General features: G+C 41.7%; 2 protein-coding genes across 3 annotated transcripts; one reads left to right on the forward strand and one right to left on the reverse strand.

The window, feature by feature from the left end:
• riox1 (ribosomal oxygenase 1) lies at nt 1-10,439 on the forward strand. Its single transcript, XM_066676124.1, has 15 exons — nt 1-144; nt 784-933; nt 1,017-1,171; nt 3,278-3,377; nt 3,623-3,736; nt 6,277-6,383; nt 6,738-6,845; nt 6,973-7,007; nt 8,161-8,339; nt 8,617-8,721; nt 8,837-8,978; nt 9,435-9,555; nt 9,744-9,843; nt 9,919-10,005; nt 10,190-10,439. Exons 1-15 carry the CDS (start codon nt 79-81, stop codon nt 10,253-10,255), a joined length of 1,635 nt encoding a protein of 544 aa, XP_066532221.1. The 5' UTR covers nt 1-78; the 3' UTR covers nt 10,256-10,439.
• Nucleotides 10,440-10,721: 282 nt separating this feature from the next.
• Nucleotides 10,722-13,681, reverse strand: LOC136701544 (NADH dehydrogenase [ubiquinone] 1 beta subcomplex subunit 1-like). Of its 2 annotated transcripts, none has more exons than XM_066676126.1 (3): nt 13,466-13,681; nt 12,557-12,701; nt 10,722-10,866 (listed from the first exon to the last, which is right to left on the reverse strand). In XM_066676126.1, exons 2-3 carry the CDS (start codon nt 12,694-12,696, stop codon nt 10,830-10,832), a joined length of 177 nt encoding a protein of 58 aa, XP_066532223.1. In that variant the 5' UTR covers nt 12,697-12,701; nt 13,466-13,681; the 3' UTR covers nt 10,722-10,829. The 2 variants fall into 2 exon arrangements, with proteins under 2 accessions (XP_066532223.1, XP_066532224.1); XM_066676127.1 differs by lacking the exon at nt 13,466-13,681 and adding an exon at nt 13,356-13,460.
• Between the last annotated feature and the right edge of the window lie 49 nt (nt 13,682-13,730).

Genomic DNA, 13,730 nt, shown 5'->3' on the forward strand with positions numbered 1-13,730 from the left:
AAAAGATAAGGGAAAATTCACCGGGGAGGGATTTCTCACCGGTATCTGGCAACCCCAGCTCACGCTGCTCATAGCAACATGGAGCGGAACGTGTCTGCCTTCGCTTACTATCAAATGACGAAACATTCACAGCAAACACAGGAGGTACTCACTCATTTTTACACAATTAATACATTTATAAACCTCAGAGAACGGAATGTAACTCACTGGCCGTTTTCTGTGTGAGTCTGACTGTTTTTTATAATGAAGAAATGTGGAAAATTAAATCAAAACAAATCCGTTGTCCGTTCGTAAAAATTCGGATACTCTCCGTTAAGTTTATCATTAATGTCCTGGTCTGTGGAGGGCAGAGGAGCCCAAAGGAATGGAAAAGTAATGTTAAACATGTATAAAAGCACTAATATAAGTACATTATGTTTCCAAATGTTTGTAGACACCCCTTTTAATCAGTAAATTCGGCTAAAGTATTGTAACCCTCACCCACTGAGGACACGGGCGTTCAAATGTAATGTTACACATGCAGCTGGTACAATCTCCGTAGACAAATAACGACATGAAACAGGACACTGCGGAGTATCAGAGTGTTATAAATGCCTCCAGCATTGGGCTGTGGAGTGATGGAGCTCCATCTAGTGTTTTTGGGATCAGTTAGAGTGGTGTTTGTGACCCAGAATCTATCCCCCACCAGCTGTACTTGACTTTCATGACTAAATGGCACTAAATAAGAGTTCTCATTGAATCAGGAATGAGTCTAATACTAAATTGTATTGTTTTGTTGATCAGGGTTCTGTGGCACATGTGAAGAAGAAGAAAAGAAAAGAGAATGGTGACACGCCATCGGTAAAATCCAAGAAAATGAAGAAGAGCCCCTCTTCAAAAGGAGAAGGTCAAAAAAAGGGCAAAAAGGAGGAGAATCAGGACAAAAATACTAAGGTAAGTTTTTTTTCAGGTTTAAATCACTTTCATTTTTGAGTGTATTTTAGAAGCATTAAACTCATCAGTCATTTACCTTACAGCAAGTGCAGTTGTCAGCAAACGGGACAGAAGGAGTGGACACTGAGACTCTTCCCACGCTTCTCACTGAGCTGACCAAAGTCAGTAACAGCAGGGAGAGAGCCAACAGACTCTTCCAGTGGCTGATATATCCACATCAAGCCAAAACCTTCTTTAGGTGTGCCTCTGTTCACTTTACTTTCATTCATTTATTGTCTGTAGCCCTTATCCAGTTCAGGGTCACGGTGGGTCCAGAGCCTATCTGGAATCATTGGGCGCAAGGCAGGAACACACCTTGGAGGGGGCGCCAGTCCTTCACAGGGCAACACACACTCACACATTCACTCACACCTACGGACACTTTTGATTTGCCAATCCACCTACCAAGCTTCTCACAGACAGTCACCCGGAGGAAACCCACGCAGACACAGGGAGAACACACCAAACTTCTCACAGACAGTCACCCGGAGGAAACCCACGCAGACACAGGGAGAACACAAACCAAATCTCTCACAGACAGTTATCCAGAGGAAACCCACGCAGACACAGGGAGAACACACCAAACTTCTCACAGACAGTCACCCGGAGGAAACCCACGCAGACACAGGGAGAACACACCACACTCCTCACAGACAGTCACCCAGAGGAAACCTACGCAGACACAGGGAGAACACACCACACTCCTCACAGACAGTCACCCGGAGGAAACCCACGCAGACACAGGGAGAACACACCACACTCCTTACAGACAGTCACCCGGAGGAAACCCACGTGGACACAGGGAAAACACACCAAACTCCTCACAGACAGTCACCCGGAGGAAACCCACGCAGACACAGGGAGAACACACCACACTCCTCACAGACAGTCACCCGGAGGAAACCCACGCAGACACAGGGAGAACATACCACACTCCTCACAGACAGTCACCCGGAGGAAACCCACGCAGACACAGGGAGAACACACCACACTCCTTACAGACAGTCACCCGGAGGAAACCCACGCAGACACAGGGAGAACACACCACACTCCTCACAGACAGTCCCCCGGAGGAAACCCACGCAGATACAGGGAGAACACACCACACTCCTCACAGACAGTCACCCGGAGGAAAACCACGCAGACACAGGGAGAACACACCACACTCCTCACAGACAGTCACCCGGAGGAAAACCACGCAGACACAGGGAGAACACACCACACTCCTCACAGACAGTCACCCGGAGGAAACCCACGCAGACACAGGGAGAACACATCACACTCCTCACAGACAGTCACCCGGAGGAAACCCACGCAGACACAGGGAGAACACACCACACTCCTCACAGACAGTCACCCGAAGGAAACCCACGCAGACACAGGGAGAACACACCACACTCCTCACAGACAGTCACCCGGAGGAAACCCACGCAGACACAGGGAGAACACATCACACTCCTCACAGACAGTCACCCGGAGGAAACCCATGCAGACACAGGGAGAACACACCACACTCCTCACAGACAGTCACCCGGAGGAAACCCACGCAGACACAGGGAGAACACACCACACTCCTCACAGACAGTCACCTGGAGGAAACCCACGCAGACACAGAGAGAACACACCACACTCCTCACAGACAGTCACCCGGAGGAAACCCACGCAGACACAGAGAGAACACACCACACTCCTCACAGACAGTCACCCGGAGCGGGAATCGAACCCACAACCTCCAGGTCCCTGGAGCTGTGTGACTGAGACACTACCCGCTGCACAACCGTGCACCTACTTTACTTTCAGCGCACAAAAATAAATCACCACAGCTAAACTACATTTGTCATGTGTATAATCTGTAACACATGGTCTTTAGTGGTGTATTGCATTTATAAAACATTGATAGACTAGAACAGACACTAAAATGTATCATTAGTAACAATCACGGAGTGACATGGTGATGCAACAGTTAGTGTCACTGTCACAGCTTCAGTGTTTCAGAGTCCTCCCGGGTTTGGTCCCCACCTCATTCCCCCAACGTGTTCTCACTGTGTCTGTGTGGGTTTCCTCCCACAGTCCAGTGTGTTCAGTTTCCACAGGTGTGTGTGTGAGCGAATTAATAACAAACATATTTCTTCACCAAGCATGTTCCTCGCACCCTCGATTAATGCTAATTAGAGTAAATCTACCTCCAAAAACACAGACTAAAGTGACAATCCTATGAATGTAACATGTTTCTGAATGTATTTTCTGATGTGAAATATCACACCAATGATAATGTAAGATGCAATGTAAACGGTTTGTGTGACAGAGACTATTGGGAGAAGAAGCCTCTCTTAATCAAACGACAGAATCCAGAGTATTACCAGGGGCTTTTCTCAACAGCTGAGTTTGACAGCATTTTGAGAAACGTGAGTACATCTGTGTGTGATGTTTAATTTCGGCATTAATCAGTTGTCGGGTTGTTGTCGATGTGATTGGTTTAATTCGAAGTCGTTTTGATGTCGTTATCTGAAAGATAAAGGTGAATTATATGGGTTAAGACTTAGAGCATGTTTGTCATAAATATACCTCAGTATTAAGGAAGCTTACACACTAAACCTCTCAGTATGACTTTGTTCAGGTCTTAACCATTTAATCCCATGTCATTCCGTAGGATGATGTCCAGTATGGGGTAAACCTGGATGTAACGAGCTACGCCAACGACCAAAGAGAGACACACAATCCTCCTGGGAGGGCGCTTCCATACACAGTGTGGGATTTCTATGAGGTACGTCACAGTTCTCATGAGCCACAACCACTTTTGAACTCCATACTGGAGAAAAAGGGAGTGGGAATAATATTTTTTTAATATTCTTATAACTAATGTCTCATTGACTGAGATATAGTAACTTTTCTATTGTCTGGAACATACACAGACGTACACACTCCTGTACAGATGAATGTAGAGCAACACTCGGCTCTAGAAGCAGGCGTCACAGACCAGTCTTGGGGATCATCATGTTGTCAACCAGGATTATAGATAACGATGACATAGTTTTCTAATGAAAGCAGTCGTGTCATCATCCAGCTTCCGGTGATGTTAACTGACCGTGACTCTGTCAGTCGCTCGGTATTCTGCACTCATCAGCAGAGGGACCACAGTGGAACCCGGGCAGATCCTCAAAGAGTCTAGGAAAGCCAGTGTGTGTGTGTGTTTTTCTGAAACCGAGAGACTATTATAGTAGTGAGAAAGGAAAACAACAGGAGAGAGAAATAACCCCAGACTGTGGTTCAGTGAGAAATCCAATGTAAACAGTCAGTCTCCTTTACCCTAAATGTAGTCCCTCAGGCAAGACATGTTTGATTTCTAATGGTGTTCCTCTTTAGTCTGAGGCCCTGTTTAAAACTGTTTTCTACTGCGTTCGCTTGTAGAAAAGGGGCTTCCCTTTTGTCCATACTTATACATGTGTGCCAAACAGAGTTTGAAACCAAGCAACATGAGAAGCCAATTCAATAAGGGTTCTCCACAGACAGAAATGTACAAAACGTACACAACGATTTAAGGACTGTGCGTATTTGAAGGGAAATACAGGGCACTTTTTAGAAGCACTTTACTTGGTGCCCCAGTTGTAAAAACTCAAGTGCTAAACTAAAAACAGAGTGTAAAGAGCTTTTTTGGAGCACAATTAGAGAAAAACCAAGGCCTGTCTCATCCTTGTCACTCTCTTCCAGTGGTTTTACTCTCAGTGGAGACCAAGAGCGAGAGCCATAAAGACTCAAGCCAGCTGACACCACCTCAACTTCTTTCTCCAGGCCATAAGCCTCCTAAATTAGAAGGCCTCCCGTCCCATAATGCATTGTGCATAATCACTGTGGGTACTGTGTATACCCTGTCCCAAATCTGCTGATTATGAACCCCTTCCCATTTCCCTCCTGTAGTTGGTGCACTTTAACCTATTGCAATATGTGTTGTTAGTAGTGCTCTCAACGTTAACACGTGATTAATCTGGAGAAATTTAACGTGAATGTTTTAAAACGCATATATATATAATTTTACCAAAGTTGACCACAACTTCCTCCCATAATTCATTACTGCGTGCTGTAGTTTTCTAAATTAAAGCTCGTGTCAAAGCTTGGTTGTGTTAGATGTAGGGCTGGACGATATTTCAATATCAATATATATCGCAATATAAAATGTTTCAGTTATGATATGATTTTTAAACACGTATTCAATATTTCAATACACACTATTCACAGCATCGGTCACAGACGTTCATTACAGACCACTGTCGTCAGTTCAGGACTCAACTTAAAATTTAGTTTAAAAATATTAATATTGACAAAGCCAATAGGTTTATGTTTGAAGGTGATGTCATGTTTTTTTGTTTGTTCTTGGATGGTTTTGAGTGGATTTTATTCTGTTCATATCGATATCGGAATTCAATCATATCGACCGTAATGAAGAAATATATCGTGATATAAATATTGGCTGTATCGTCCAGCCCTAGTTTGATGTCAACTCTCCTTCAAACGTTAACTCTACAAATTAAGAGATTCAAATATCGTAAGAACTACATGGAAATATTATAATGTTAAAAGGACCTGTTGTGCATACCACTCCTAACATTTGTTAAATATTCCTTCCAATAAAACAAGGAAATCTTGACATTTACTTTATTAATTAATCATGATTAATCACAGAACGACACTGTGATTAACTCGATTAAACTTTTGATTTGAATGACGACTCCTATTTATTATACAGGAGGTCCTCGGGTTACGTCAGTCCCGAGTTACGATGTTTCGTGGTTATTACACATCTCCCATTTACTGTATAAAGCCTTGTTTCAACTAAAGTGGTTTTGCGTCGTAAACGTCGTAATGTGAACTTCGTGTTTGGTGTGCGCAGCGGAAGAATACACGGTTGCGCGGCGGAAGAATACACGGTTGCGCGGCGGAAGAATACACGGTTACGCGGCGGAAGAATGCACGGTTGCGCGGCGGGATAGGATAAGTGCGTACAGTATGTTATTTACGTACAGTATGTACGTATGTTCCGACTTGCTCCGAAAATCGGTTTACGACGCGACGTAGGAACGGATCAACGTCGTAAGTCGAGGACCCCCTGTATATAACTCATGTTTTACATTGTTAGTTTTGATTTGTGTATGTTTTATTAAATTTTAATTGTATATGTTCTTATTACGACACCTGCACCTGACGATTCTGGTTGTGGCCGCAAATTTGACAAAACCTTCCAACACTGGGAGCAAGTGTAATGGTTATTTGTGTGTCATATTTAATGGCGTTTGTTTTATTTGTTCTCAGAATGGATGCTCTCTCCGGATGCTGAACCCTCAGGCATTCTCTTCCACTGTGTGGAATGTTCTGTCCATCCTCCAGGAAAAGTTTGGCAGTATGGCAGGATCCAACGTGTAAGAGTATATGCAGCATTAACACGACTTTAATACGATATCTGTGTTAAAGAAGGACTCTGTCAGTTTTAAATACAGCGAAAATAATATTTGTGCCAGTGATCCTTTATCATGTCTACATGTTTTTTCTTTAAAGTGCAGCTCAGATTGCTTTGTAGTCCCTGAATGAACCGAGTCTGTGCCTCATATAGTGGGTCTGATACATGGGGGTGGTCATGTTCACATAGGTTTAGTGCAGGATCTCTGATGCATCGGTATGATGTCTGTTTCAAAACATGTGAGAGAATCACTGGAGAAAAGGCCTGATTACCTTTTTATTTACTGCTCAGTGATGTTTCTGAATTGTTTGTGCAGATACCTGACTCCAGCAGGAACACAGGGCTTTGCTCCTCACTATGACGATATAGAGGCCTTTCTTATGCAGCTAGAAGGAAAGAAACACTGGAGAGTGTACAACCCACGGTGAGGCACTTGATTAAATCACAGGCACTCACAGTTACCACTAGTTAGGAATAAGATAGTTACCATTTTAATGATGTACAACCACATGATAATCTTGAAGTCTTCTGGCTGTCTACTGTTTTTTTAGGTCTGCAGATGAAACCCTGCCTGTCGTTTCAAGTCGTAAGTATTCTTTCAGTACATAAAATGAATGGCTTTCAGCTGAGTAACAGGCACTGTATTGGTGAATATTAAATAATATTATTGTTCATTTAAAGGCTAAGCACCACTTAATGGACCTCCATGAATATTCCACATTATTGTAGTTACTGACATGTATAAGTATGAATTAAAATGAAAATAGCAGCTTAATTTGCTTTAAAACTGACAATTTTATTAAATTGACGGAAAAACCCGAGCTCGCTACGGAAATTCTCGAACGCGACCGTGACGTTACTGGTGGACAACAGCTGAACAACGCCGCGGTAAAACACCGTTATGACTGACTGTTATGACAGTATCTAGCTAAATAACCAACATTATTCATGACAATAGCCTAGCAATAAGCTAAACTCAAATGTAGAGGTACCGTTATTCTTGTAAATGTGATCGAAGTCGAACTCGAATTCATCCGACACTATAAACCTCCGTAATGCAGCTACGTAGCCGAGTATAATCTGAGACACCGAGTTTAGCGAGTCAAGCTAACGTTAACTAACACCAACTAAAACAGGCGAAGTGAGTGTCCTTACCCTGTTTACCTCCATGTTACAGAGGCTCTTGAACACCTTTCGTTGGTGTCCTTACATGTCCATATTGTTGGAAAAGCGCCAGTGAAATGAGCTACAGATAACGGAGTGAGCGGATGGTCCTTTCCAAAGTGCCCATTTAAAGTTGACAAATTTAGTCCATTTTCTGGATATTTTGGGATCTTTGGGCCATTTGTTCACAGATGTCCCACTGTACATTGAATGATTGCAGCCAAAAACAACACACCTTTTTGTCATTTTGCATTAAATTAAGTGCAGCTTCTAGAGTTGTTGTCCACCATCTACGTCACAGGCAAGACGCCTATTAGAGTTTCCCAACACCGTTGGGGGGGGGGACCAACAGTCTTTTAAACCTTATTCCTTCAATTACTAAGAAATAACATGTTTTCTGACTATCAATAAACACAAGTTAGGAACTCAAATTCCACTGTATTTATTTGTTTGACACTTTCATATCACTGCTGCTTAGCCTTTAAGACACAGACTGAATTGTAAATCAGTAACCTCTGTGTAGTTGTAGGTAAAGAAAATCTGATTTTCAAATTCTTCTGTTGTGGTTCTCAAAGCTAATTTCAAGCAGGCAGAGGTCGGGAAGCCTATAATGGACATTGTTCTGGAGGCGGGAGACCTGCTGTACCTCCCTCGTGGTTTTATTCACCAGGGAAACTGCCTTCCTGACGCTCACTCAATGCACATCACCATCTCCTCCTTCCAAAGGAACAGCTGGGGAGACCTGCTCCTAAAGGTGGGCTTTGGACCAAAATCTAAACTGATCTTTTCTTTGTTCCAGTGCCTGTCTCTTAAACAAACTCAGCCAACATTTCTTATGAACCGAAGGCCGTAACAGATTCTAGTTAAAGTAATTGAATTTACTAATTAGAAAGATGTACTGATACATATTTGGCAGAAATTTATTTGGGGCCAATATTCTTGTCTTGCCTGTTTTTTTCACTTAGATTTAAGCTTTAATCACTGTATGTGCACTTACGACTTTTCGTTTGGTTTATCCCTTTGTTTGACAGGTGATGCCAGCAGCCCTAGAAATGGCGATGGAGGAGGATGTGGAATTTCGTAAAGGTCTGCCAGTTGATTACCTTACTTTCATGGGAGTGCAAAACTCTGACAAGGTAAAGGCTTTTTGATACGTTCTTTTATTCATAGATAAAAGCATTTCCTCTGGGGAAATATGTCTTAATTAACTTCACACCCATTATATGGGGGTTTGTCTTTGTGTGTAAACAGGAGGACCCACGCAGAGACAAATTTCTGTCCCACATTGAGGGCTTGATGAAGAAGCTGGTGTCCTATGCTCCCGTGGATGCAGCTGTGGATCAGAAAGCCAGAGAATTCCTGCATGATTGTCTTCCACCTGTGCTTTCTGCAGGTAAACTGAGACAATCCCATGAAATGCCTTTGCCATTTAATGCAGAGGGTCCAAGAGACCGATTGCCCATATTCTCTCTGGGTGGATCAGGTGGCCTCTCCTCTCCACCATCACAAGCACAGCGCTAGGCAGCTCGGGCATCTATTGACTTGATGGTGCAGATATGAGCAGCTGTAATTCTCCTTCAGTATGTTGACACATTCAGTAGAGTTGTGTTAACAGTAGTGTGGTCACCATCTATAATCTATAATAAGGTATGTCTTTCCTGACTGGTGTGTGTCAGTACTGTGGCTGCTGTATTATATTCAGGTAATTTTGTAAACAGTGTCTTCACTGTAGAGTTGCTGTCTGTGCTTGAAGTCAGGAATGAATTATGGAGTAGACATTTACATCTGATCTACCTTTACCATGTAAAATGAACATGCAGTGTGTGTGTGTGTGTGCATGTGTCTGTAGATGAGAAAAGCAGTAGTGTGTATGGAGCGCCTGCTCGGTGGGAGGATGGAGAAGCTGTGGGTCTGGCTGCACATATTAAGAGTCAAACCAAAATCAGGCTCATCAGAGCAGGGGTTGCCAGGTATGTATGAAACACTCCTGTCAGTTCAGTCCTGTTTTATGAATTCATTAGTCATAGCTAAAGCCAGTGATTTTATAAAGAACATTGCGTAGGGAGTAACATCACTGTATTTTGCTCCATCACCATATCAGACTGTTGTTGAGGAATCACTTCCACAGATTAACACTGGAGTTTCTGTTTCTTTGTAGACTGTGCAGTGATGGTGAGGCTGTCCGTCTGTACTACACCACCGAGAACTCCAGAGTTTACCACAAAGAAGAGCCCAAGAGCATTGAGATTAAAGTAGAGGTAAAAAAATGGTGCTTCAGATGTTATATTCATGCGATTTTTCTGAGCTTCATTAAATGTGTTGTTCTCCTGTAGTGTACAGATGCTGTGGAGTTCCTGATTCACAGTTACCCAAAGTTCATCACAGTCACCAGTTTACCGTGTGAGTCAGCAGAAGACAAGGTACGTCATCATCTGTTATTAGGGTGCAACTCTCAGAACTCTAAAAATACAGTTTAACGTTAGTGAATTTTTTTTTGGTAAGTTATTATTTTAATGATGAGTATTAAGGGGTAATAATCTATTCTGACATTTGGATTAATGGATCACAATGTGTTTACAGCCTTGTGTGTTTCTTGTTTTACAGATAGCCCTGGCAGAGTTGCTGTTTGAGAAAGGAATAATCCACACATCTGCACCTCTGACGGTGTGAAAAGATATTTGATGTATGTTTTTTGGCTATAATTGAAACATGATTAGAATAAAATTATTCTTCTCAATGTCATAGAATCAAAATACTATTTCAGAAATCTAAATAAGAATGTAATAATAAACAGAATATTTGATGGATGACTGTTTGATAACTACACCTTTGCAATAAATGATTCTCCTGAACAGAAGGCTTTTCTGAGTTTAAATTACGAGTGTTGACAAAGATGCAGGTCACAGATAGAAACATGTATCTATTTTCTGTTTTCATTCAGAAACGTTTGCTCACTACAGTACCCCGTGTGTCACTACAGTACCCCGTGTGTATCATTACAGTACAGTGTGTCACTACAGTACCCATTTTAGAATGAAAATATAATTCTCTGTCATCCTGAAGCAAGACGTTACCCTAGTAACAAAATAAATGTGAAAATGCAGGTAGAAAAAATACATCAAAAGCATGTTTGGTGTATCAATATATTTTACATCAAAAATATTAAAGTCATTTACAGGTTTGTGGACAACAGAATGTATTAGTTGCAGAGCAGATGGTCTAATAAATATCCGAAGGAGGGCCTTCACTTCCACGTGTGTTCCTCGCCAGGCTTCAGGTCCCTGCAATGACACCATTTTAGGTTTATTTCACATTTCAGCCTTTGTTCAGATCATCTTTAATACCACAGACTACACAGAAAAAAAAACAGGGACACCTTCTCATAACTGGATTTCATCAAATGTTTTAATAAAGAAATGTGTCATTTTCCCTCCATTCTGCAGTAACAAGCCTCTTCTCTGCTGTACTGGTAAAGCTGTACACTGGATACTGGAACATTTTGAAGGTTTTGATGACACAAACATGTACCAAATTCGTTTTGTTGTATTTAAATTCTTATTTTTTTTATGACATGGTCAGCTCTTAATAATAATTATGACTTAATGAAAATGTAAATAAACTTATCACTTACACTTTTCAAACCTACTGTTTAAACTTTAACTGTGTGAATGTTTCCCTTATGACTTTTTTAAATGAGTGGTAATCAATCACGGCCAGAAGACTTACTCAATCATAACACAAGTAAAGTTAGTTTAAAGTTTGACTGGTTCTGAATCACAAATACCTCTCCAACTCATCCCAAAAGGTAAAGCACTAAAAAAGGGGGTGTCTACAATAAGACATGTTTTATTTTCTCAGTATATTTCTCTGATACTAATGTGGTGCATTTACATAATCTCTTATTCAATATATTCTCTGGTAAATTTTGCAGGTCCTTGTTTAAATCTTACAGAGACATTTGTTTTAATTAAGATTAATTTATTAACAATATACATTCATTCATTCATTATCTGTAACCCTTATCCAGTTCAGGGTCGCGGTGGGTCCAGAGCCTACCTGGAATCATTGGGCGCAAGGCGAGAATACACCCTGGAGGGGGCGCCAGTCCTTCACAGGGCAACACACACACTCACATTCACTCACTCACTCACACTTTTGAGTCGCCAATCCACCTACCAACATGTGTTTTTGGACTGTGGGAGGAAACCCACACAGACACAAGGAGAACACACCACACTCCTCACAGACAGTCACCCGGAGGAAACCCACACAGACACAGGGAGAACACACCACACTCCTCACAGACAGTCACCCGGAGGAAACCCACACAGACACAGGGAGAACACACCACACTCCTCACAGAAAGTCACCCGGAGAAAACCCACGCAGACACAGGGAGAACACACCACACTCCTCAGAGACAGTCACCCGGAGGAAACCCACGCAGACACAGGGAGAACACACCACACTCCTCACAGACAGTCACCCGGAGTGGGACTTGAACCTACAACCTCTAGGACCCTGGAGCTGTGTGACTGCGACACTAACCTGCTGCGCCACCGTGCCGCCCTTACAATATACAATTCATATACAATTTATTGTACTGATGTCAAGCAAGAAATGCTATGCAGAGCCAACTTTCATGCTTCCACCCCCTTAAAAATTAAGAAAAAATAATTTTACTCTGATACAAACAAAACATTTTAATAAATATTTTCACCTGCATAGATTTTTTTTTTCAAATAACATTCCGGAATCTGGTCAGGTTTTTGGGTATAATCTCAAAATGTGTGGATTCTCTCATGTTTTCAACATCAGTAAGGATTTAAGTTATGTCGTATGGACCAGACACTACATATCACATATTGTAACTCACATTAAGAATGAGAGAGAAAAATAAATGAGTGAATGAATAAATAAATTAATAAACAAACTGAGTACAATTCCATGCTGACCGTGTGTGACACAAACCTGCTGTACAATGCACTCTTGTTTCTGAATGCTGTCAACTTCTGATCATTCCACCTGTCCAGACAGATGCCAACAACAAAGCCCAGTGGAACCAGGACGTTGACCCAGTGCTCTCGCACCAGTGCCGCAAAGTTCACCATGATGTCTTCAGGGATGAAATCAGAAATACAATATTAAAACGAGATTAAGCACATACAATAAAACTTAATGTTTTCATTGAGGTACGTCAGTACTACATCAAGTTTCCAGGGGATGGAGTATGCAAATACTAGCATTTCCAATACTGGACATAAATAAATGTATGTTTATATTTGTGGCTTTTCTAAATCTGATACTGCTGTCTGTCTAGGTAGAGGGCAGTAATAGGACACTACAGAAGTTATGAAGAAAGGCTTTTAAAATCAAATAGCTCACTGAAAATACAGTTAAAACTTAGGGTTGATTCTAAATTAATCTCGTGGTCCTTAAATGCCCAGTTTACAGTATGACGTCACAATTAACTTAGCTGTGTCGTGTCCTGTGTATGATGTAGGGAGCAAATTAAGATTCAACCTCCGATACACACAATAAAGACATTTTCAGGAGCATGTCCAGCGTTTAATGTTTTGCTCTAAGAGAACAGGATCTCCTTTAAGGGCAAGAGAATACATTTCAATGCTAAATTAAACGTGAGTTTAGTGATGCAACTTATATTTAACGTTAATATCCGTTTTACAAACATATCAATGACACTCTTAGGCCTCTAAACCAGCCTACAACAGCAAATAAACCTAAACGCCTCACAAAATAGAGCGCATACCACGTCTTTCACTGGATTACACATTCAGAACAGCGTGGGAGAATATCTCTAATTTGAAAATGCTCATTTTATATCCAAAAGACGCAGAAAAAGAATGATATTTTCGTTACCTTCTCCTCGTATTCTTATCCGCTGTTCAGAGGGCACTGAGCTGTACCAACTTGCTAAAGTGCGGGGGAGTTTGATTCTCTGTGGTAGTATTTTTTTCAGGAGTTACTTTGTCTATGTGTTGATTTATAGTCGTTATAATTGAGTTATGTATTCGACGGCACAGATATTTAAACAAAGTAGCGGTATTTTATAATGTCTCCCCCTTAAACTGGAACGTAAATGGTATGCTCTCAATTCCGTAAAGATTCGTTTTGTCCGAACTGA

Source organism: Hoplias malabaricus, chromosome 7 (assembly GCF_029633855.1).
Source record: "Hoplias malabaricus isolate fHopMal1 chromosome 7, fHopMal1.hap1, whole genome shotgun sequence".
Classification (NCBI taxonomy): Eukaryota; Metazoa; Chordata; class Actinopteri; order Characiformes; family Erythrinidae; genus Hoplias; species Hoplias malabaricus.

Coding starts and splice junctions, on each gene's coding strand:
- LOC136701544 (XM_066676126.1), bottom strand. CDS start 12,696: ATGGTGAACTTTGCGGCACTGGTGCGAGAGCACTGGGTCAACGTCCTG. Junction 10,867..12,556: donor AAGAGTGCATTGTACAGCAG/GTTTGTGTCACA, acceptor GTGTCATTGCAG/GGACCTGAAGCCTGGCGAGG.
- riox1 (XM_066676124.1), top strand. CDS start 79: ATGGAGCGGAACGTGTCTGCCTTCGCTTACTATCAAATGACGAAACAT. Junction 145..783: donor ATTCACAGCAAACACAGGAG/GTACTCACTCAT, acceptor TTTGTTGATCAG/GGTTCTGTGGCACATGTGAA. Junction 8,340..8,616: donor GGGGAGACCTGCTCCTAAAG/GTGGGCTTTGGA, acceptor TTTGTTTGACAG/GTGATGCCAGCAGCCCTAGA.